This window comes from Delphinapterus leucas, chromosome 21 (assembly GCF_059928025.1).
Source record: "Delphinapterus leucas isolate spDelLeu-1000000601 "Yukka" chromosome 21, BTC_Dleu_Yukka2, whole genome shotgun sequence".
NCBI lineage: Eukaryota > Metazoa > Chordata > Mammalia > Artiodactyla > Monodontidae > Delphinapterus > Delphinapterus leucas.
In genome coordinates, this window is record NC_143149.1 from 30,254,910 (window position 1) to 30,279,722 (window position 24,813).

The 24,813-nt window shown below is 36.5% G+C and overlaps 1 protein-coding gene across 2 annotated transcripts in view; it reads left to right on the forward strand.

The window, feature by feature from the left end:
* ADAM9 (ADAM metallopeptidase domain 9) overlaps positions 1–24,813 on the forward strand; it is a 102,418-nt gene that overhangs the window by 55,872 nt on the left and 21,733 nt on the right. For both annotated transcript variants that reach the window (XM_022571267.2, XM_089903778.1), the window contains exons 13-16: positions 2,077–2,169; positions 3,203–3,398; positions 6,300–6,405; positions 14,025–14,208. In XM_022571267.2, coding sequence (XP_022426975.1) covers positions 2,077–2,169; positions 3,203–3,398; positions 6,300–6,405; positions 14,025–14,208 — 579 coding nt within the window. The remainder of the gene's footprint in view (positions 1–2,076; positions 2,170–3,202; positions 3,399–6,299; positions 6,406–14,024; positions 14,209–24,813) is intronic.

The following is a 24,813-nucleotide window of genomic DNA, read 5'->3' on the forward strand; positions in this document are numbered from 1 at the left end:
AAACTACAGAGCCCAAGTGGCTGGAGCCACAACTAGAGAAGAGAAAACCTACATGCCACAACTAGAGAGAAGCTCGAGAGCTGCAATGAAGAGCCTGCACGCCGCAACAAAAGATCCTGCACGCCTCAATGAAGATCCCACGTGCTGCAACTAAGACCCGACACAGCCAAAAATAAATAAATAAATCTTTAAAAATAATAATAAATGGAATCTTACAACATATAACCTTTTGAGACTGACTTTTTTTCACTAAGCGTAATGCCTTTGAGGTCAGTCTAGGTTGTTGCATGTGTTAATATTTTTTTTATTTTTTATTAGTGAGTAACAGTCCATTGTATGGATATTACTTCAGAGATTTGGAATAATGTTTAGGGTGGTATTTCCACCAGCTCAAAGGGCCTATCTGAAGTTTTTTTAACCATTCACCCATTAAAGGATATCTAGGTTGTTTCTAACATTTTGCTATTATGAATAAAGCTACCATGAATTATAGTCCACTCTCTATCATCAGAGAATTAAAGAAAAATATGGTCTTCATGAGTAAACATACGAAGAATCTCAGCAGAGAAATGTATAATAAAGAACCAAATGGAAATTATAGAACTAAAAAGTCTAATAAATGAAAGATTCACTGGGTAGAATTAATAGCAGATTAAGATGGCATAAAAAGAGTCAATGAACATGAAGTAGAACAAAAGAAATAATCCAATCTAAAGAAAAAAGAAGAAAGATTAAAGAAAAATGAACAGAGCATCAGGGACATGTAGGCAATATCAAAGAGCCTAATGTAATTATAAGTGAAATCCCAAGAGGAGAGTGAGAACGAGATGGGAAAAGTATTCAAAGAAATAATGGCTGAAAATTTCCCATATTTAACAGAAAATGTTAAGTTACAATTCTAAAACACTAAGTAAAGCCAAATCAGAATCATTACTAAGAACGATTTTAGGCACATTGTAATCGAAGTGCTGAGATAAGCAGAAAATAATGCAAGAAGTCAGAAGAAAATGGGGAACAAATGTATACATGGCAGCTGATTTTGGGAGCAGAAGACAGTAGAACAGCAGATTTATGGTTCTGAAGGGAAGAAACCGTCAGCCTAGAATTCTGCAACATAGGAAAATAAATATTCTTCAAAAATTAAAGCTTATAGCCCCTGCCCCCTTCTCTCCTCCTCCTCCTTTCTCCTGTCTTCTTCTTTCCCCCTCTCCTTTCTCCTTCCCTTCTCAAACAATTCATACCTGAAGATATTAGTTGGAACATAGGAGAGTAGATGTCACTGGGTGGAAGGTTCGGAGCAGGGGTAGGGAGCCATGGTGGGCCAAAGTGGGGTGAGAGAAGCCAAGCAAGATAAAAAGAATGTCCACATGGGTGGAAATTCACCCAACAGAGAAGTCAGACCCTGAGCACGAAGAGAAGTGCATTTATGGATGCTTAATTTCCTGTGATCATTAAACACAGTGTTATAGACTGAATGTTTGTGTCCCCCAAATTCATATGTTGAAGCCCTAACCCCCAAGTATGTCTGTATTTGGAGAAGGGATCTCTAGGAAAGTAATTAAGGTTAAATGAGGTCATAAGGGTGGGCCTTGATCTGATAGGATTAGAGTCCTTATAAAAAAGAGACACTGGAGAGTTTGCTTGCTTTCTCTCTGAACACATGCACTGAAGAAAGGCCATGTGAGCACACAGCAAGAAGGCAGCTGTCTGCAAGCCAAGGAAGAGAGTCTGCACCAGAAACTGAATTGGCTGGAACTTTGATCTTGGCCCTCTAGCCTTCAGAGCTGACGTAATAAATTTCTTTTGTTTAAGTCATTAGTCTATGGTATCTTGTTCTGGCAGTCCCAGCAGACTAAGGCACATACTTTCTGTGATTTCAGTCCTTTGAAATATGTTGAGACCTAGATAATAGCTAAAGAGTCACTGATAAATCCAGAAGGATAGTAAGGGACTGTTTCCAGAGAGTAACTGTTACAGTCAGGTTAGAAGGAAGCATAGGTCTAAGATAAGAATTTTATTAATGAATATTGATGACAATAATTTATTTCTTTATTGACAGTCATTTTCTCTTCACAGGAATGTGAATTGGACCCTTGCTGTGAAGGAAGTACTTGTAAACTTAAATCATCTGCTGAATGTGCATATGGCGACTGTTGTCAAGACTGCTGGGTAGGGAATTCCTCCGTATTTGGAAAAAATAGAAAAAGGAGAAATATGCACATATCAAAATTGGTTTTCTCTGATCTGTAAGAGAGCACTATTTTTATTACATGATTACATGAAAAGTTTTATGACACTTGTTTGCAGTTTTGTGTCATGTTCTTTTATGACAAATGGTCTAAAGAGAATTTTTTTCTTAAGTAAAAACATTTTTTTTTCTGATTTAAGAGTGATCTATGTTTTTCATTAAAAATTCAACAATAGAAAGTAGACGCTGAAAGACGCTCTATCATTTCACCCTCTTCAGGTAGCCGTTGTTTGATAATTTGTTGTTAGTCACTTTTTCCTATGTAAATGTGAGTATGAGTGTGTGTGTAGGTGTGTGTCTGTGTGAAAGTGGGTAAACATGGGTATACACATTTTTACTATGTACTTTTTTCAGTAAGATACCATGGATTTTCTTCCATTCATGTAGTTCTACAAGGTTATGTAGTTAGTATTACTTTGTATGGCTGTACCATAATTTCTTTATCTGGTCTACTAATGATGGACCTTTAGATAGCTTCCAATATTTGCTTATAAGTGGAATTGCTGGGACAGAGTATGCATATGAAAATTTTTGACACACATTTTTATACCTTCTACAAATGTGCCAGTCTGTAATTGCCAGTCTAATCAATACACTGATTACTGTACAGTGTACAGTATAGATTACATCAGCACTATTTTTGTTTCCTCGTACTAACATTGGTTGCTAGCCAGTGTTACGATCCAGGTTAGTTTGATAGTTGTAAAGTGCTTTTATATCTTAGTTTAATTTGCATTTCTTTTGGTTATCAATGAGGCTATGCTTTTTCATTTTCCGTGTTTCATGACTTTTATGAATAGCCTATTATGGGCCTTTGTTCATTTTTCTATTGGGTTGTTTAATCTTTTGTTTTTGTTAGAACTTTTTATAGATATAAATATTGTGGTTTCCAATTTGATTAATTTGTGGGAATTTTCCTGATATTCCTGTTCAATTTCAATCCTGTTACCCTAGTTCCTTCCAGGAGGTACTTTGTGCCGAGGAAAAACCAATGAATGTGATGTTCCAGAATATTGCAACGGTTCTTCTCAGTTCTGTCAGCCAGATGTTTTTATTCAGAATGGATACCCTTGCCAGAATAACAGAGCCTATTGTTACAATGGCATGTGCCAATATTATGATGCTCAGTGTCAAGTCATCTTTGGCTCAAGTAAGATATGTTATTTATATTGATTGCTGTGATTTTATTTTTTTGTTTTAGTTTTTGTTAAAAATGGAAAGCAAACGTTATTGCTAAAATTGAAATTCTCCCGTTTCCTCTCTCCTATCATGTCCCCCTCTTTCCTTCTCTGTAGGAAATCATGGTCATTAATTTGATGTGTCCAAGTTCAGTTGGTGATTTTTGTTTTTATCATACTTTCTCACCTCTCTATCCTGTGTATATTAACATTATATGTATACATATATATACACAGTATTGTATTCTAGCTTTAATAAATTCATGTAAATAGTATGGGGACATACATATGGGTCTTCTGTTTTCATTGTTCACTCAAAATGTTTTTGCAATCCATCTGTATTGCTATATTTAGATCATAGAGCATTAGAGTATTCTATTATATAAATGGAATCCATTCTTTTCCTAGTAGTATTTAATATATTTTTTATTGTGTCTCTTTTTAAATATTTCATTTTTATCAAAGTTATACATACAGTAGATTAAAGAGCCAAATCATTCACAAGATTTTATGAAAAAGTAAAGTGTGCCTCCCCATAATAGCCCCATCCCTTAAGGCAACCATTTCTACCTTTTCTTGCTGATTTCTAGCCGATTACTTTGTTACTTGCTCCAGGTCTTTAGATAATTTCTTGGTAATACTACTTCTGGATTTTTCCATTCTAGGTATTAACTGTTAATTTTTCACTGCAGAGGATGAGAATTTAATTTCTTACCTTCTCTTCTCTCAACACTTGTCAGCTCTCATCCTACTCATGCTCATTTTTCATTCTCCATCCTCTTAATATGGATTAATTATAATTTTAGGTAGAGCAGTGTTGACTGTTGTGATTTATAACAAACCAAAAAAAAATTGGTCTTTGTCCAGTTCCTGGCATGAGCTCCTAAAACCCTTGGAGTTTCTCAAGTGATGAGAGCTGTAAAAGTGTCTTTTGTTATGTCAATGAAGTGACTTTTGGAAAGCCCCTCAGTGACATAAGGGTGGGGCTGGTTGCCAGGGAACTAACCCTGTGATTAGCGGTTGGAACTTTCAGTTCCCCCACCTCTGGGACTGGAGATTGCTGTACTCACAAGTGGCCAGTGATTTAATCAATCATGTCTATGTAATGAAGCCTCCATGAAAACCCCAAAGGACAGGGTTTGGAGAGCTTCTGGCTTGGTGAACAAGTGGAGATGCAGGGAGTGTCACACTTGGCGGGGCCTGGAACCTCCAAGCCCCTTTCTTTATATCTTGCGTATGCATCTCTTCCATCTGGCTGTTCCTGAGTTATATTCTTTGATAATACACCAGTAATCTAGTGAGTAAAATGTTTCTCTGAGTTCTGTGAGCCACTCTAGCAAATTAATCAAACCCAAGGAGGGGGTGGGTCATGGGAACCTTGATCAGATAGGGTCGGAGGAGAGAAGACTAAGCATGAAATGGGACTTCCTTTATGTTAGTCAGGTCATGGGACACAGTGGTAGAGATCTGTGAACTTCTGATATATTTTGCAGGAATGGACAGGTTACTGCAGACCAAAAAAGTACTTCAGATAGGCATTTTAGAGAAGCAAATGCTATTATTTAGCAAGTATATTATCTTTGTAGAGGCCTGCAAAAAAGTCTAGGACGACCGAAGGGACAACATTATTGGGGGGGGGCTTGTTATTAATTTAGTCACTTTTTCCTGATATAAATGTGAGTGTAAGCATGTGCTTTGCTAGAGTTATTGCCATGTGACGTTTATCCTGTGCAAGTATTCTGCATCCATTTTCAGATTACTTGATCCTCCACTTCTTTTTTCTTCCAACTCCTTTCACCTCATATCCATTTTCTTGTAAACTGAACAACGTAGTATCAGGTGTGTAAGACAGACACATGAATTTCCATTATTAGGTAGAAGGTACTGCCATTTTGGCTTCAAAATATTTACAAATAAAATATTTTTAGGAATATATAATTAAGTGGAAAAATCAAACATTAAGTGGTACATATATAAAATATAAGAAAACAAGAATGGATTGATACTTTATTAGCTGTCATGGCTGTTTGTCAATGTAATTAATACCTAAATTAAGCATCCATATATGGTAGGTTAAAAAAAATAATACCTGGAAGTGTTTTCACCAACCCTCCCAGCCTGATCTAACCAGGGGTGCAGTAGACCTGTGTTTGAGAGCAGTTAGAATTAATATGCTGAAAGTGCTACCATACTGTGCATGGTTTTTAATTTCATCATGGTTAATATAAATTTATTTATTTATTTCTGGCTGCGTTGGGTCTTTGTTGCTGCACGTGGGCTTTCTCTAGTTGCAGCGAGCGGGGGCTACTCTTCACTGCGTGTGCAGACTTCTCCTTGTGGTGGCTTCTCTTGTTGTGGAGCACGGGCTCTAGGTGCTTGGGCTTCAGTGGTTGTGGCTCGCGGGCTCAGTAGTTGTGGCTCGTGGGCTTAGTTGCTCTGCAGCATGTGGGATCTTCCCGGACCAGGGCTTGAACCCATGTCCCCTGCATTGGCAGGCGGATTCTTAACCACTGCACCACCAGCGAAGTCCCATCATGGTTAATAATTTCATCTTGTTTAATGACACTTCTTTGAGGACTTGAGTGCTTGAGTCCAGGCTAACTTTTAAGTACCATCTAAGCTTTATTTTCACATTTTGTTGTCAATTATAAAATGTGGAACAAAATGTTTTATATGTAGGCCCTGAAACCTTTTCAGAGGTGTTGAGGCAGTTTATCCAGGCATATGGACTGTCGTAGGGAATACTTTTATTTCTGAATTAAATTGCCATAACTTAAAAATATTTTTTAATTTTAATCTTATTGGGGTATAGTTGATTTACAATGTTGTGTTAGTTTCAGGTGTACAAAAAAAAATTTTTTTTGCTGTTACAGAAGCCAAGGCTGCTCCAAGGGATTGTTTCATTGATGTGAATTCCAAAGGTGACAGATTTGGCAATTGTGGTTTCTCTGGCAATGAATACAAGAAGTGTGCCACTGGGTAAGTGGAGGCAAGAGTATAAAAGAATATGAAAGGTTGTAAGATCAGCCATCTTTAGTATCTTTTACAGCTCCTTGTGACTGCCGACTTTCTCCCCCTTAAACATCTAACTTTTCAAATTTAACAATTTTGTAAAACATGACTTCAGAGAGATTCTGAATAGGAAGGGTAAAATTATTCATACCTTTTGACATTACCTGTCTAAAATATAATGATTTTTAGAATGTCACTTTTGTTTATCCTGTTCTACAATAAGAAGCCCAAATAAACACTCTTCTCCCTCTTCCTTTCATTAAAAGATTATGCTGCTAAATCCATACGTAGAGGTATCTGCAGAATTAATTCTGGACTTTATCATTTTCTTCTGGCTCTATATAATTTGAAAGTGACAAATTAAAAGCCTTTTTTGTTTCTATAACATTTGCACATTGTAAAAAAATTAATATTATTACAAAAATATAAACAAAAGTTATCCATAATCTGTCTGTATGTATTCAGTAATTTCAGTGTATGTCTTCCTTTTTTTTGTTATTTCTGTGCACTATACATACACACACTAACGTTTTGTATAATTGGAATTATTCTATAATACTGTGCTTCTCTTCTACTCACTTCACCTCCTACTCTGCCAATTAAGCTAAGCAACTGAGGTAAAACAATGCTTACTAAGACGAAATAACAACCGTGACCTCCGTGTTCCAAAATCCAACAGACATCTTTAGGTCTTCATGCTTCTGGACCTTTCAGTAGCATTCAACTATGTTGACCATTTTCTCCTTGAAGAAACCCCTTTCCTTGGCTTTTGTGTAGAATGTTCTTCTAGTATTTTTTTTCTGTTTCCAGATGCTCCTTTAATGTATTTATTTGTAGGCTCATCTTTCTCTACTGAGCCATTAAATGTGAAATACTTCAGCTCTACTGGTCAACATGTCGTCCTCTGCCACAGGGCCTTGGCACGTGCTGTTCCTTCTGCCTGACATGCTCTCCTCTCTCTGCCATTTTAAGTACAACTTCTCTGAGAAAGACTTCCTCAACTTCCTTAACAGGGTCAGATGTCCCTCTTATGGATGTTCTTAATGCTGTGTGCTTTTATTTTTTTTAACGTTAGCCAAATTATGTTGTTCTAATTCTTTACAAATTAGTTATCTACATAAAGTATACTTCACAGAATATTTAGAATATACCTTTCTTGATATATAAAACAGAGTAGGTTGAAGGAAGTTAGAAAAACAAGAAAGTATTTCAAAAGAGGGTATGAACATAACTGTTTTGACTACCTTGTATAGTCTCAAAACTAGTTGTAGATATAAGTTCTCTTGCATTTATATAGCACTCTTTTTCTGGGGAAGTCAAACTATTATTCTTAATAAATTTTTAGTATATTTAAATTGCACGGGAAGGTTTTATGTCCAAACCATTGCTTTAGCAAGAATAATCACTTAAAAGTGATACTGCCTTAGAAAAGATATTGGGTCGGCCAAAAAGTTTGTTCGGTTTTAAGTACAAATAAAAGACACATTTTAAATTTTCACGAAGAACTTTATTGAACAACATATTCACTGACAGAATGAACTTTTTGTCCAATCCAATAGGTAGTGTAATAGGTAATTTTCCAGATAAAGGGAAGGTCAGATACAAAACCAGTTATAGGCACAGCATTTTTAAGATTCTTTTATGGTGTTTAGAAAAGACCAAGGAGGGCTCTGTCCTGCACTTGGAGGAATTGGACCCATCTTGGCTAACATAATTAGGCTAAATCAAAATGAGAAAAGTAGCAATTTGAAAGTTGAAGGAAGGATGAACTGGTTAAAAAGTTGTATGTTTCTCTTTCATTGAATTTGATGTGTTGTATTTTCCTTATTGTTCAGTTCATAATATTTTCTAAGTTACACTGTGATTTCTCCTTTGACTCATGTGTTATTAAAAGTGTATTGCTAATTTCCAAATATTTGGGAATATTCTGGTTATCTGTTTTTGATTTCTAGTTTAATTCCATTGAGAACATACTCTCTATGATTTCAGTTCTTTTCAATTTATTGAGATGTGAATTAGTGTCCAGCATATGGTCTATTTTGGTGAATGTTCCATGTTCAATTAAAAAGAAAAGTGTATCTTGCAGTTGTTGGATATATTATTCTATAAATGTCAAGTTAATTAATGGTCTTGTTCAAATCTTGTATATTTTGGGTGTGTGTGTGTTTATCTGTTTACCCTTCAGTTTCTGAGACAGGTGTGTTAAAATCCCCAGCTGTGATTATGACGTTGTCTATTTCTCCTTTTAGTTCTATAAATTTTTGCTGTATGTGTTTTGAAGTGTGTTCTTCAGTGCTTATGTTATTAGGTGCATACACATTTAGGATTGTTATGTCTTCTGGAAGAACTGATCCTTTCATTACTACCAAATTTAATACTTCAGAATTTTTTTTTGTAGTATTTGTCTCATAAGACATCTCATTTGTTTAAGTGACCATCTGGTTACCACCCTTGTCACTGCACTGTAAAGCCCATTCTGTGTTTAACATAGTGCCTGGCACATTGTCATAGTAAGTGCCTATTAACTGTTTGTTGAACGAATGAAGGAACAGATGATGTATCTAATGGGTGGAATTAGTGTGACTAATTGAATGAGCTGAGCTAAACCTTGGGATAAGTGGATTGATGCAGACCTGGAAGGGGCTTGCTACATATGCCTTATCCTTGTCTTTAGCCTGGTCCCGTTTCCATATTTTTATGAATATCTTGATGAAAATATAGCAACTACATTTACAAAACTTAAATTACTGGGTAGCTGATTTGAAAAGCATTTTATAATAGTAATATAAGGATAATGTAATATAGTCATTAGGAATACACATTTGAAGTTAGACTCTGGGTTTGAATACTGCTTTAACCACTTAAGATCTCTGAGACTTTGGACACGTTACTTCGCTTACATACTTCATTTTTCTCTTCTGTAAAATGGAAATAATAATGGTACCTATTACTAAGTATTGTTTTAAAGACTGAATGAGTTGGTGGATGTTAATACTAAGAAGAGTACCCGGTTCATTGTAGGACTTGTCATCGTCATCATCGTCACGCTCTTTATAATCATCCCCATCATAGAAAATGCATCAAATCTAGAAAAGTCTCAAGAAACTGGTCACATATGGTCCTGTCATCCAGAGATACTCTGTTAAAGTTTTATTGTTATTTCCTTCTCATGTGTATTCATAAGCATATAAATATGTATCATACACATATATACATACACATATGTGTACTCAGAGACCCATATCTGTGTGTATAAACAAAATTGCATAGTATGATTTATACTGTTTTATAAGTTGATGTATTTACTTTCCACTCTATTAAGGGCATTTATAGGATATACCCAGCTTCTTTTAACCATTTCCTTATGTTAGAAATGTTATGTTGTTTCCAGTAATCTGTTTTTTTAAACAAGGCTGTGATAAATACAATTTAAGTATTTATGTCTCCGATTGTTTCTTTAGTAGATTTTTCTCAAAAGAAAATGGAAGATAGTTTTAAAGGCTCTTCATAGATGCTTCTAAATTGACCTTCAAAACGTTTGACTGATTTATACTTCCACTACCCCCCTCATCAATGTCAGAGTATTGTCTTAAGAAATACTTTTCCAATTTGTTACATCAAATAGATATTTCATTCTTGCTTTGAATGAATTTGTAAATACTTATTTAATTTCTTGTTGTTGTTTTTCAAAAATGTTTAAAGGGATATAGAGAAAATGTGGTTTCCACTCTTACTCTCTTTCTCCTTCTTCCCACCCTGCTCTTCAGGTGTGTCTTTGAGCTTTTCGTCTGCCTTTCCAGGGTTTCTTATGCACATATACACTCCTACTCCCCACCGACTCCCACCCCCTGCTGTGCACATTGTCTTGTTCCATTTCACCAAAAGAGCTGTCCTCTCTTGCAGAACAAGATGGTGTCATCCTTTTAAACTATTTGTTTATTTACATTTTTTATATTTTTATACAATTTTTAAGGGTTCCTTTCCATTTACATTTATTACAGAATATTGGCTATATTCCCCATGTTGTATTGTACAAATACATCCTTGAGCCATTCTTTTTTTTTTTTTTTTTTTTTTTTGCGATACGCAGGCCTCTCACTGTTGTGGCCTCTCCCATTGCACAGCACAGGCTCCGGACACGCAGGCTCAGCGGCCATGGCTCACGGGCCCAGCCGCTCCGCGGCATGTGGGATCCTCCTGGACTGGGGCACGAACCCGTGTCCCCTGCATCAGCAGGCGGACTCTCAACCCCTGCGCCACCAGGGAAGCCCCCTTGAGCCATTCTTAACATTCAATAGTTTGTTAAACTTTTTAAATGAAAATTTTTAAATACACAGAGGAGTAGAAAGAATAGTATGATGAACACCCATATATCCTAGATTAAAACACTGTTAATATTTTATCATATTTACCTTGTCTAGATTTTGCTGAACCATTTTTAAGTAAATTATCAGCATTATGATGCTTCACTCCTAAATTCTTGAGTATTCATCTCCAACATATAAGCCTGTTCTCAATACTGTTATCATACCTAACAAAATTCAGAGTTTCCTAATGTAATGTAATCCCTGGTCAATATTCACATTTCTCCAATTGTCCATGTCCTCAAATTGTCTTTCATAGCTGTTTTTTTTTTTCCACATCAGGACTCAACCAAGGTTCACACATTGCATTTAGTTGTCATGTCACTTAAGGCACTTTAAAAAAAAATAATAATTAATTTTATTTTTGGCTGCGTTGGGCCTTCGTTGCTGCGAGCGGGCTTTCTCTAGTTGCGGCGAGCCGGGGCTACTCTTCGTTGTGGTGCGCGGGCTTCTCGTTGCGGTGGCTTCTCTTGTTGCAGAGCACGGGCTCTAGGCACGCGGGCTTCAGTAGTTGTGGCTCGTGGGCTCTAGAGCGCAGGCTCAGTAGTTGTGGTGCACCAACTTAGTTGCTCCGCGGCATGTGGGATCTTCCTGGACCAGGGCTCGAACCTGTGTTCCCTGCATCGGCAGGCAGATTCTTAACCACTGTGCCACCAGGGAAGCCCCACTTAAGTCACTTTTAATCTAAAATATTCTTCTTCGGTTTATTTATTTTTTTCTTTTCAATGACAGTGACCTGAGGAAATGACTGGGCCAGTGGTCATTTAGGGTGGCCCACGTTCTGGATTTGTTTGGTAGTTCCTTCTCAACGTTGCTTAACTTGTGTCTTTATTCCCTGAATTTTCTATACATCAGAAGTTAAATCTAAAGTCTTAATTAGATTCAGGTTAAACACTTTGAATACTTCGTAAGTATTTGACTACTTTGTAAGTGGTAGATGATGTCAAGGAGGCACATAATTCTGGATTGTCTTATTATTAGTGTTACTAAGTGGCAATGACCAAATCTTGCTTTTGTAAAGTTAGGTCTTGCCCACTGCAACTATCAAGTAATATGTGGAGTGATGATTTTGTACCGTATAAATATCCAGTTCCCCACCAGTGTTTCACCTCATGGTTTAAGCGTGCATTGATGATCCTGCCTGAAGCAGTTATTCTTTTGGTGCTTGCAATATAATTTTTATTACTATAACAATGAGCATCTCTTAGCTTTGTAGGCTGTTTGCATTTCTTATTTTGTGAATTGCCTATTTGCATCTTTGCTAATTTTTTTCTGTTGAAGTGACTATCCTTTTAATGATTTGTGGCAGTTTTCTTTTAATATGTTAAGAGTATTTTCCTTTTACTTCTTAATATGTCACTAAGACTATACATGAGACATTAAGTATATCATAGCAGCATGAATTTTGGTAGGTTCCAGTAGATGCTAACTGAGATCTGCTTTCTTCTATGCTTTGTTTTAGAGGTTTTCATATCTAATTTCAACTAATTATGTGAGATAGGCATCATTATTTAGGTCTTGTTTTTCAGATGAAGAAACTGAACTTAAGAAAGTTTAAGCACTTTACTCAGGTTACCTCGTGAATAAATGGTGACATAAGAATAAATGTAAAGATGGGACAAAATAACTAACTCTTAAGTGAAGGATGGAAGGAAGAGGAGGCTTAATAGCAGCATGTGCAAAAAGTAAATAGGGGTGTTAGCTGAGGATAAATTCAAGGACATCAATAATGTAATGTAGTTACCATAAGAGCTACTGTCATCCTGGGCTTCATAGAAGTACAGTATCTAGAATAAAGGAAATGACAGTTCATCTTGTTCTTTGCTTGTCAGGCTGTAACTGAAATTTCATATTTTACTCCGAGCACTGTGCTTCAAGAGGGAGTGAGACAAACTAGAACATATTTAGAGGGGAGCTTCCTTGTTGCATGAGAAATGATTGTAGACTATTGTCCTGTGAAGTAAGTAATTAGGACCTATGTGATAATTGTCCTAAAAAGCTGCCATGTGGAGGAAAGAAAAGACATTATCTGTGTGGTCTCATGTCGAAGATCTGGGACCAATGAGGAAAAGTTGTAGGGAGAAAGATTTTAACTCAAGAAGTAAAAGATATGATAGCTGGTATGAGAATATTTAGGAGGTGATGAATTAGAGGAATTGGAAAACAATATCCTATAATGACTTGGCAGTGATAGCATAGGGGAGATTTAAGAATAGGGTAGGTGCTTGGATCAAAAGACAATCAATTAGGACTTCCCTCATGGCACAGTGGTTAAGAATCCGCCTGCTAATGCAGGGGACACGGGTTTGAGCCCTGGTCTGGGAAGATCCCCCATGCCGCAGAGCAACTAAGCCCGTGCGCCACAACTACTGAGCCCGCGTGCCACAACTACTGAAGCCATGCGCCTAGAGCCCGTGCTCCGCAACAAGAGAAGCCACCGCAGTGAGAAGCCCTTGCACTGCAACGAAGAGTAGCCCCCGCTCGCCACACCTAGAGAAAGCCTGCGTGCAACAACAAAGACCCAACGCAGCCAAAAAAAAAAAAAAAAAGACAAAGACAATCAATTTAATAGGAAATTTTAATACAGCATCATAAGAGTTGATGTTTGGGATACTTATTGTATCCTGAAGGGCTATAGGAAGGGCATTTAACTTACACAGCCTTGTAATAGGAATTGTAGTCAGGGAAGTCTTCATAGCGTTGTTACTGAATTAGTGAATTGAATTAGTGAATTAATGAGTTAATGAATTGAGTCTTTAAGTAAGAGTGAGCCAAGTGAAGAAAGGTGGAGTCCTGTCATACTTATTTAACATTACAAAATCTAGGTTTCTCTTTACTATAACTCTGTAAGAAGACACAATTGAATTTTGGTATAGTTCTATTACTTTCTGTGTAAAAGCATTTATAAAATTATATCACATTTAAAAACAACTTTATTAGTTAGACTTTTTTGAGCCCTAAGCAGGTAGTGAAGAGAGATTATTACGTGTCAGCATCCACGCCCCCTGGTACCCTACTAATTTGCATCTTTGCGTCCACTTACCTCTTCTCTGCCATATTTAAAGAGAGCTACTTTGATCTCTGTTTCTCTCACACACTTTTTCTGTTGAGATTCCCTTTAGCTAAACAGCAATAAACTCCCTGCCTATATACAAAAAATATATAATTTTTCTTTTGTATCTACACTGGATGCATTGTAGTTTGCATTATTTACCTTTCCAGGAATGCTTTGTGTGGAAAGCTTCAATGTGAGAATGTACAAGAAATGCCTGTATTTGGAATTGTGCCTGCTATTATTCAGACTCCTGGGAGAGGCACCAAATGTTGGGGTGTGGATTTCCAGCTTGGGTCAGATGTTCCCGATCCTGGCATGGTGAATGAAGGCACCAGATGTGGCGTTGGAAAGGTAATCATAATGTTTTCTAAAACAAAGTAAAATTTTAAAAATTAAAAACATCATTATATAAAGCTAGTGGTTCTTTTCTGGGTATAAAAGAAATCTCTGTTTATTGTAGAGATTTGGGAAAATAGAAAGCTACCAAGAATAAAAATAAGAACAGCTATACCTCCTGATGACTTATAGCCATATAATGCTTTCTCTTTTAAAAAAAATTTTTATTGCAGTATAGTTGATTTACAATGCTGTGTTAGTTTCATATAATGCTTTTTTTAACTTCAGAAATGATCAGTTTTCATCATGGTCACTGGATCTGCTTAGATTAGAGTATTCATTATCTGCATCTCATTGGATAATTTCCACAATTTCATTAAAGAAACCTCTGCATCCATTAAAAAAAAACAACTATAATTCTATTATCCCGATTTCTTCATTGGGGTCATATATTATAACCTGTGTTTTCTATGTTGTAATATACTGGGCATATCCCCCCTCCCCATCAATGTGCTGTAATTTATTAGCCAGGCTGCTATTACTGGGATTTCCAGGATTTTGTGTGAGTGTGTGTGTGTGTATGCATGTATGTGTGCATGCATCCGTGTCTTTGTACTAGAAATGTCATAGCGCTTGTCCTGCCCATGCATCCTGCTACCCTGGCCACAGCTGTTTGGATCCAGTGTTAGCCAAGAGTTAGCTGCTGACTTACTACCAGCGGTCCCGGATGAGAGGAGCTAGGCCTAATTCCTTTTTTGGGGGGGAATATATAAGTAAAGAAAGGTAGTTAAGAGTAGCGCTGAAACTACGAATTCTTTGAGAGATAGCATGATGTAGGAGGAGGGCTAGAAGGGTTATGGTGAGCTTCAGCTATGTACAAGAGACAGAGGGAGCAGGATTGTTGAACAAGTTGAAGAAACCAACTCATGGGAGAATAGAGGAGGGGAGAGCGAACACAATCAATTGATTATGTGGGACACATGAAAAAGACAGAGGGACCTGCAAGTTACCTCAGTTTCTACCAAGTTTTCAGTTCCAATTCTGTTGCCCCTCACTTCTTACCAAAAAGACCCTGGTATTCTTGTGCCTGCCCTTGCCACGCCATAAACTCAACTGCTGCAGTTACTATAAACAATGCTGAGGTAAATGGCTTTCTAAAAAATTTCACAAAATCCTGATTATTTTCTGAGGTTAAATTACTATAAGGGGGTGTGTACTTTTAAGGTTTTAGATATAGTTTTGCCAAATTTCTCTTTAGAAAAGTATTTATTAGTTTATCTTCCAAGCAGTTTTCAATAATAAATGTTTTAACTCTATATCCTAGTCAGGATTAGGTGCTATTGTTTTTAAACTTTCATTTGGTAATTTTCTTTTTACTCTTTCTCGATTATTAGTGATGTTGAATTTTTTTGTCTCCATATATTTATTCCTTCTTTTGTGATTTGCTTGTCGATGTTATTTGTTCATTTAAAAATTGATGTGTTTTTCTTATTGATTTTAAAGAACTTTAACTTATGTCATATAAGATGTAATATGTGTAATATATTTGCCCAGTTATTACTTGCCTCTTTCTTTTGTTTTTAGTATTTTTTGCCATGTTTACATTTTTATGTAAACAAATCTATTATTCCTTTCCTTTATGGTTTCCAACTTTACTTACATGTTTTACAAGACTTTCTTAGTATAGTATCAGAGCATTATTTTCTAGTAGATTTTTAATTTTTTTAAGTACTTAACTGTTTAATCCAGGGGAATATGGAGTGTATAGTATGAGGTTAGCATTCTTCTTTTTTTCCTTTTTCATTTTATTCATTCAGAGATGATGACTATATGCTGATTTCTAATGTTACTTTTTTTCAGAATGGTTTGTTATTTGCCATCACCTCAATTATAATATCTCTTTTAATCTGAAATCTTATTTAAATTACTTATTAAATTTTCACATATACTTGGGCTTGATTTCTGCTTTTTCTCTTAATGTCCACTGATTGGTCTGATACTCATGTGTCAGTATTGCCTTCTTTTAGTTTTTGTCAGTTTTATAATATATTTTTATTATCTGGTCATACAAATGCCCCCTCATTCTTTTTTCATAGTTTTCTTGGCTATTAATATTCATTTATTATTCCAGATGAACTTGAGATCATTTTGTCAAGGTGCAAAAAAAAAATTTTTTAAATAAAAGCGCTTTGGAATTTTGGTTGGGATCAAATCAAATTTATAAATTTGTAATGGGGAAAAGTGACATCTTTACATTATTCAGTCTTCCCATAGAAGAACATGGTATATCTCTCGATTTTTTGGGGGGTCTCATTTTAAAGATTTAATTATAAAGGTCCTTTTTATTTTTTGTTAGTTTTATTCCTAGGTATTTTATATTTTTATTGTTATTATGAATAGCCTCTTATTATGTTTTCTAATTTGTTATGTTACATTTTCTAATTGGTGTATATTGATAAGAGAAACTGTTTTGTTTATATTTTTACTGGCTATTATTGATATTCAGAAAAATATATTCACTTGTATATATTTATTTTGTTACCAGCCATATACTTAGTGTCACGTATTTTTATTGTTGATTGTATTAAAATTTTCTAGGTAAACAATCATCTGTAAATGATAGAAAGTTGATTTCCTTTCTGATACTTACAATTTGGATTTATTTTCTTGTGTAATTGCAATGATAGAGCTTTCAGGATAATTTTAAATAATAATGATAATAGTGTACTTCTTTGTCTTCTCCCTAACTTGACTGGGAATGCATCTAGCCTTCCAAGGTTATATATGATTTTGGCTATTGGCTTGGGGTAGGTAGTACTTTTCATTTAATGGAGAATTGTTTTAGTTGTGATTAATAAGAATAAAAGAACAAATAGATTAAAAATTTTATAAGTAGTTTTTTCAACAGCTATTTCAGTAATCACTACATCTTTTCCTTTGACTTATTAATGTGCTGGGTTATATTGATAAATTCCTCAACATTAAATTGTCTTTACGTTCCGGGAGCAAATACTGGTAATGTAGATTTATTCCTGGATTCTGTATGCTGGTGAATATACTTTTATATTTCTGAAGCTGTATACTTAAGCTTTTTTAATTTATGAAATTTTACTATGTGGATTATAGTCAGTACTCTTAAATCTCACAAAAATTCGGCTAAGACTGAATTAAAGCATAGCAGGAAATTTACTGATTCAAACCACAGAATCAAATAAAGAGCTTTGGAACCCAGAATCTGAGATAATGTCCCTGTGGTTCTTTTCCTGTATCTTTCATTTCTTCTTCCCCCTTGTTGATCCCCTCTCCGCCTACCCCCGCCAAGCCCAGCTTTATTGAGATACAATCAATATATAACATTGTGTAAGTTTAAGGTACACAATATGATGATTTGATACACACATATATTGTGAAATAATTACTGCAATAAGGTTAGTTAACACATCTATCACCTCACATAAATAGAACTTTTTTTTGTGGTGAGAACATTTAAGATTTATTCTCTTATTACCAACTTTCAAGTATATAATACAGTATTGTTCGCTATAATCACCATGCTGAATATTAGATCCTCAGGACTTGTTCATCTTATAACTGGAAGTTTGTACCCTTTGACAGTGACTACCCATTTCTCCCCTTCCCTGGCCCCTGGCAACCACCCTTCCACTCTCTGTTTCTGAGTTCAGCTTTTTAAAAGATTCCACATATAAGTGAGATCATATGGTATTTTTCTTTCTCTATCAGACTTATTTCTCTTAGTCTGAATGCCCTGAAGGTCCATCCATGTTGTTGCAAATGGCAGGATTGGTTGTTCGGGAATGTGTTGTTTAATTTCCATATTTTTGTGAATTTTCCAGTTTTCTTTCTGTTACTGATTTCTAGTTACACCACTGTGGTCAAGATAGAGACCAGATGGGATTTCAATCTTCTTAAGTCTTGCTCTGTTGCCCAGCATATGATTTATCTTGTGGAATGTATACATACAGAATACCAAATATGTATTCTGCTGCTGTTGCATGGAATGTTCTGTCTATGTCTTTTGGTCCATTTTGCTCTGTAGTGTTCTTCAGGTCTGTTTCCTTATTACATTTCTGTCTGGATCATCCATCCAGTATTAAAACTGAAGTCCCCTATACTATTATTATATTGTTGTCTATTTCTCCCTTTAGTTCTGTTATTATTTGCATTAAATATTAGATGCTCCAATGTAGGGTGTATATATACTTATAATTGTTATATCCTCTTGATGAATTGACCCCTTTATCACTATGCAATGACCTTCTTTGTCTCTTGTGATTGATTTTGACTGAAAGTCTATTATATGTGATATAAGTGTAGCTACTTCTGCTCTCTTTTGGTTACCATTTGCATAGATATCATTTTCCATCTCTTTACTTTCAACCTATGTATGTCCTTAAAGCTAAAGTGAGTCTCTTGTTGGCAACATATTGTTAGATCTTGATTTTTTAATCCATTCAACCACTTTGTGTCTTTTGATATGGGAATTTAGTTCATTTATGTTTAAAGTATTTAATTATTGATAGGTAAAGACCTACTGCCTGTCAGTTTGTTAAGTGTTTGTTGACTGTTTTTTAGCTCTTTTGCCCCTCTCTGTCTTCTTTTGTGATTTATTTTTTTGTAGTGCATGTTTTAATTCCTTTCTCTTTATCTTTTGTGTTTAAGTTTCTTCCCTTTGTGGTTACCATGAGGCTTACATAAAATATTTTATAGCTATAACAGTCTGTTTTAAGCTGATAACAACTTACCTTCAATTGTATACACAGCTCTACACTTTTACTTCTCCTTTCCTTGTATTTTATGCTATTGATGTCATACTTTACATCTTTTTATATTGTGCATCCATTAACAAATTATTGTACCTATAGTTATTTTTTTCATCATTTTTTCTTCCATTTTTATTGAGATATAATTGATGTACAGCACTGTATACGTTTAGGGTGTACAGCATAATGGTTTGACTTACATACATCATAAAATGATTATCAGTAAGTTTAGTGAACGTCCATCATCTCATATAGATACAAAATTAAGGAAATACTTTCTTCTTGTGGTGAGAACTCTTAGGGTTTACTCCTGTAACAACTTTCATATGTAACACACAGCAGTGTTCATTACATTAATCGTGTTGTACATTCATCCCTAGTACTTACTTATCTTATAACTAGAATTTGTACCTTTTGACCCCCTTCATCCAGTTCTCTGTCCCCCGAACCCCACCTCTGGTAACCACAAATCTGATCTCTTTTTCTATGAGATTTGTCTGTTTGTGTTTTGAAGTATAGTTGACCTACAAAACTATGTTAGTTCCTAGCGCACAACAGGGTGATGCAATATTTTCAATTGTTACAAAATTATCAGCATGATAGCTCTGGTTACCAACTGTCACCATACAAAGATATTATGTTATTATTGACTATATTCCCCTTGCTGTACATTTCATTCCCATGCCTCATTTGGAGTTTGTGTCTCTTAATTTCCCTCACGTATTTCACTCATTCCCCCACCTTCTTCCCCTCTGGCAACCACCTATTTGTTCTCTTTATCAATGACTCTGTTTCTGCTTGGTTATATTTGTTCATTTGTTTTGGTTTTTAGATTACACATATAAGTAAAATCATATGGTATTTGTCATTCTCTGTCTGAGTTATTCCACTTCGCATAATACCCTCTGGGTCCATCCGCGTTGTTGCAACATTCTTATTATGGCTGAGTAATATTTCATTGTATGCATGTGTATGTGTGCGTGTGTGTGCATATGAACATAGGGGTGCATATATCTTTTTAAATTAGTGTTTTTGTTTTATTTGTAAAACTACCCAGAAGTGAAACTTCTGGGTCATATAATAGTTCTATTTTTAATTTTTTGAGGGACCTCCATATTGTTTTCCATAGCAGCTGCACCAATTTATATTCTCACCAACAGTGCACAGGAGTTCCTTTTTCTCCACATCCTTGGCAACACTTGTCATTTATTGTCTTTTCGATAATAGCTATTCTGACAGGTGTGAGGTAATCTCTCATTGTGGTTTTGACTTGCCCGTTTCCCTGATGATTAGTGATGTTGAGCATCTTTTTATGTGATGCCTGCTGGTCATCTGAATGTCTTCTTTGGAAAAATGTCTATTCAGATTCTCTTCTCATTTTTAAATCATGTGGTTTGTTTTTTGGATGTTGAGTTATATGAGTTTTGTGTGTGTGTGTGTGTGTGTGTGTGTGTGTGTGTGTATTTTGGATAATTTACCCCTTATCAGATACATCATTTGCAAATATCTCTCCCATTCAGTAGATGACCTTTTCATTTTGTTGATAGTTTCCTTTGCTATGCAAAAGCTTTTTAGTTTGCTGTAGTTCCATTTGTTTTCCTTCCCTGAGGAGACATATCCAAAACAATATTATACCGTTAGTTATTTTTGATTTTTTTTAAAAACTTTTATACTCGAGATAAAGTGATTTACACACCATCATTCCAGTATTAGAATATTTTGATTTTGACTATATATTTACCTTTACCAATGAGTTTTATAGTTTTTTATGTTTTCATATTGTTACTTAGTGTCCTTTCATTTCAACTTGAAGAAGTCTCTTTATCAATTCTTGTAAGGCATGTCTAGTGGTGATGAAATCCCCTAGCTTTGTTTGTCTGGGAATGTCTTTAACTTTCCATTTCCGAAGGACAGGTTAGTACTCGTGGTTGGCAATTTTTTTCACTCAGTGCATTGAATATATCATCTCACTCTCTCTCGGCTTGCAAGGTTTCTGTAGAAAAATCCACTGATAGCCATACTGGGCTGCTGGTGGATTTCCCTAATATGTGATGAGTCATTTTTCTCTTGCTACTTTTAAAATTCTCTCCTTGTCTTTAACTTTTAACATTTTGATTATTGATTATAATGTGTCTCAGAGCAATCTTCTTTGGGTTGACCTTGCTTGGGGTCCTGTGAGCTTCCTGTACCTGAATGTCCATATTCTCCCAAGGTTTCAGAATTTTTCTGCTATTAATTCTTTTTTTTTTTTTTTTTAATTTTTGGCTGCATTGGGTCTTTGTTGCTGTGTGCAGGCTTTCTCTAGTTGCGGCTAGTGGGGGCTACTCTTCATTGCAGTGTGCGGGCTTCTCATTGCGGTGGCTTGCTGTGGAGCTTGGGCTCTAGGCATGCGGGCTTCAATAGTTGTGGTGAGTGGGCTCAGTAGTTGTGGCTCACGGGCTTAGTTGCTTCGCGGCATGTGGGATCTTCCCAGACCAGGGATCGAACCTGCGTCCCCTGAATTGGCAGGCGGATTCTTAATCCCTGCACCACCAGGAAGTCCCTGCTATTAATTCTTTAAACTTTCTTTCTGCTCCTTTCTTTCTTCTCTTTCTGGGACTCCCATGATGCGAATGTTTGTTTCCTTGATGGTGTCCCGTAATTCACGTTGGCTTTCTTCACTCTTTCTTATTCTTTTTTTCTTTTTGTTTCTCTAACGGGCTAATTTCAAGTGATCTGTCTTTGAGTTCACTGATTCTTTCTCCTGGATGATTAAGTTGGTTGTTGAACCTCTCTGCTGAATTTTTCATTTCTGTCATTCTATTCTTCTGTAGGGTTTCTTTTTGGTTACTTTTAATGGTTCCTATTTCTTTATTAAACTTCTCATTATGTTCATTCATCGTTTTCCTGATTTTGCTGGGTTGGCTACCTGTGTTCTCTCACATTTCATTCAGTTCCTTAATGATGATTATTTTGAGTTCTTTATCAGTCAGACTATAGATCTTCATTCTTTGGGGTCATTTATTGGAACTTTATTAGTTTCTTTTGGTGTTGTCATATTTGCTTGATTCTTCCATGTAGCCTTGCATTGGTGCCTGTGCATTTGAAGGAGCACCAGTCTTTACAGACTGGTTTCAGCTGGTAAACACCTCCTGTCTGTTCTGTGTGCTGATGGGATTACCTCTGGGATCTCAGTCTGCCTGGTTTGGAGCTGGTTACAAAGCTGTTTATGGATGTGCAGCAGGGCCTGCAGTTGGTGAACTTTTTATCATGGACTTGGTAGGGCATGGGTGCTGACTGGTCCCTAGGTGGACTGAACTTCCTCCAATACCTTTTTCAGGAGGTGGCCCCAGGACAGGGGTCTGCCTCAGGGTCCACAGTTATGTCTTTAAACAGCAGGCCTATTACCAGTTGCATAGATGGGTGGGGCTCTCATCAGGTACCTAAGAGGGCTGCTGTCTGTTCATTAATTGGGTCCCTGGATGGGCAGGACTAGCCCTGGACTGTGACTGAGATTGGCTGGAATGAAATCCCAGAGCTGTTTCAGATTCCACAGCCAAAACTGAAGGCTGTAGGCCTAGTTCTTGAGGCATGGATGTGCACGTCCCCAGCCAGGTCCTTGGACATGCTGGGCTGCTTCCTGACTGGCTTGAGGGGCTGGAGCTGAGTGTAGCACCAGTTCAGGATCTCATGAGGCACAGACATGAGTATCTCCTTTCTAGTGTCTCTTCATATAAGGGCACTAATCCCATTGGACCAGGGCTTCACCATCATGACCTCAACAAACCTTAATTACACATCTTCAGATACCATCACATGTGGATTAGGGCCTCAGCATATGAATTTTGAGGGGAACACAATCACTGAGCTGTAACAGACAGCCACTAGAATGGACTTTAGTTAATTGAAGTTGGATAATATTCATTCCTGCCTCATTGCCTATGTAGCTTTTGCTGTTGAGTCGTGCATTGCACTCCGTGTGCTAAAGTCTGGTTTACCTCAACATTTGTACATTTCAGTTGTTTTGGGTTGTTTATTCTTGGTTTGGGCATAAGGAAGAAATATTGGTCAGGGTTCTCCAGAGAAACAGAACCAAAAGGGTGTGTGTGTGTGTGTGTGTGTGTGTGTTTATATATATAAGGCTTTTTATGAGGAATTAGCTTACACAATTATGGAAGATAAGAAATCCCAAGATCTCATTGGGCAAGTTGGAGACCCAGAAGAGCTGATGGTGTAGTTCCAGTTCAAAGGCTAGTGGGTTTGAGTCCCAGAAAGAGTTATGATTCGGTTTGAGTCCAGAGGCAGGACAAAACCAATGTCCCACCTAGAGGGCAGGCAGGTAGGAGAAATTCTCTCTTATTTGGAGGAGGGTCAGCCTTTTCATTTTATTCAGGCCATTAACTGATTGGACGAGACCAATATACGGACAATCTGCTTTACTCATTTGATCAACTTATGTGTTAAGCACATCCAAAAACATCCCACAGAAACGTCTAGAATAATATTAGATCAAATATCTAGGCACTCTGTGGCCCAGTCAAGTTGATACATGAAATTAACCATCACAGGTCCACACCTTGTCAGCTTGGTGTCCGTATGCATCTCCTTAAACCATACATAATCTCCAAGACAATAAAAATCTTCAAAACAATCTTGAAGACAATAGCACGGTCATAATTCTACCTAACATGGTAGAACTGTGTACAACCATTGTATCCTGCTTACAACTGAAAATGCACTAAATCCTACTTCGAAGAGGAGATAAAAATCTTTGGCCATTGTTTACTTTTCTTAATATCCTGTAACTTAAATCCTGTGATGTAAAGTTAACAATACTTAAAGTCAATACATTGTGAGTTACCTAAGGGACTAAGAGAGAGAAGAAAAAGATATTTGATACACATATACACACAAGCATATCATAACAAAATAAGGAGGAAATACTCGTGATAATTACAGTTTTTGTTTCTGTAATATAGTTATAGCTGGTATTTTTAACGACCTTCTTCCCTACTAATTCTGTATTCTCTTTGCCGTCAGCAACGACCTCAGCTGATTATGGTTCTTTACTTGGCAGGATGCCCTAAACCTTCATTCCTGAAGGCTCTGGGCTATTAGTAGTCCTGCCAGGATTGGGTTCTTGTAGTTCTCTATTGGTCTTTATCACAGGGTATGATAATACTAAGAAATGCCCTAAGGGATCTCCTGTATTCCAGACATACTCTTCCTTACTACCATTGTGGAGTAGCAGTCCAATTTCCCCTTGGGAGTCAGGATCAGTCACCCCAGCCTACGGTAACTCCCTTCTTTGTTTATTCAGAGGCATGAACTAACTGGAAGTCTTAACTTCCAGTTCAGTGGCATCACTGTTGTGTCTCCTGATGGAAGCATAACTCCCTCTAGAGCTAAGACTTCTAGGCCAACAGAGCATAAGGTCCTGGGAGCAGTAAGCAAATATTTTGCTAGTGGGTCACAAGGAGAAATAGTAAGTGGTGCCACTGCACTTCCACCCCTTCATTCCTGGACCCATGGCTCCTGGCGCCCTCTGTCTCATATAGGTGGACACATAAAAGTAATCATCACAGTCAGTTATTACAAGTTATGAAGTTCAGAGTGAAAATGTGAATTGGAAAAAAAATCTGTAAAAGATGGTGGATTGTAATATTCCTTTATCCTGTTCGCCTTGCCAATATCTCTCAAAATATAAAGGAACAAATTAGGGAATAGATTCCAAAGTGTGAAGTATATATGAGATTTCATCAGTAGATAAAAACTTCAACACGTTTTGAAACTGAAAGAGGAGAGAAAGTATTGATAGTTTGACTGAGTAGTGGGACCTACAACTTACAGTGCAGACTGA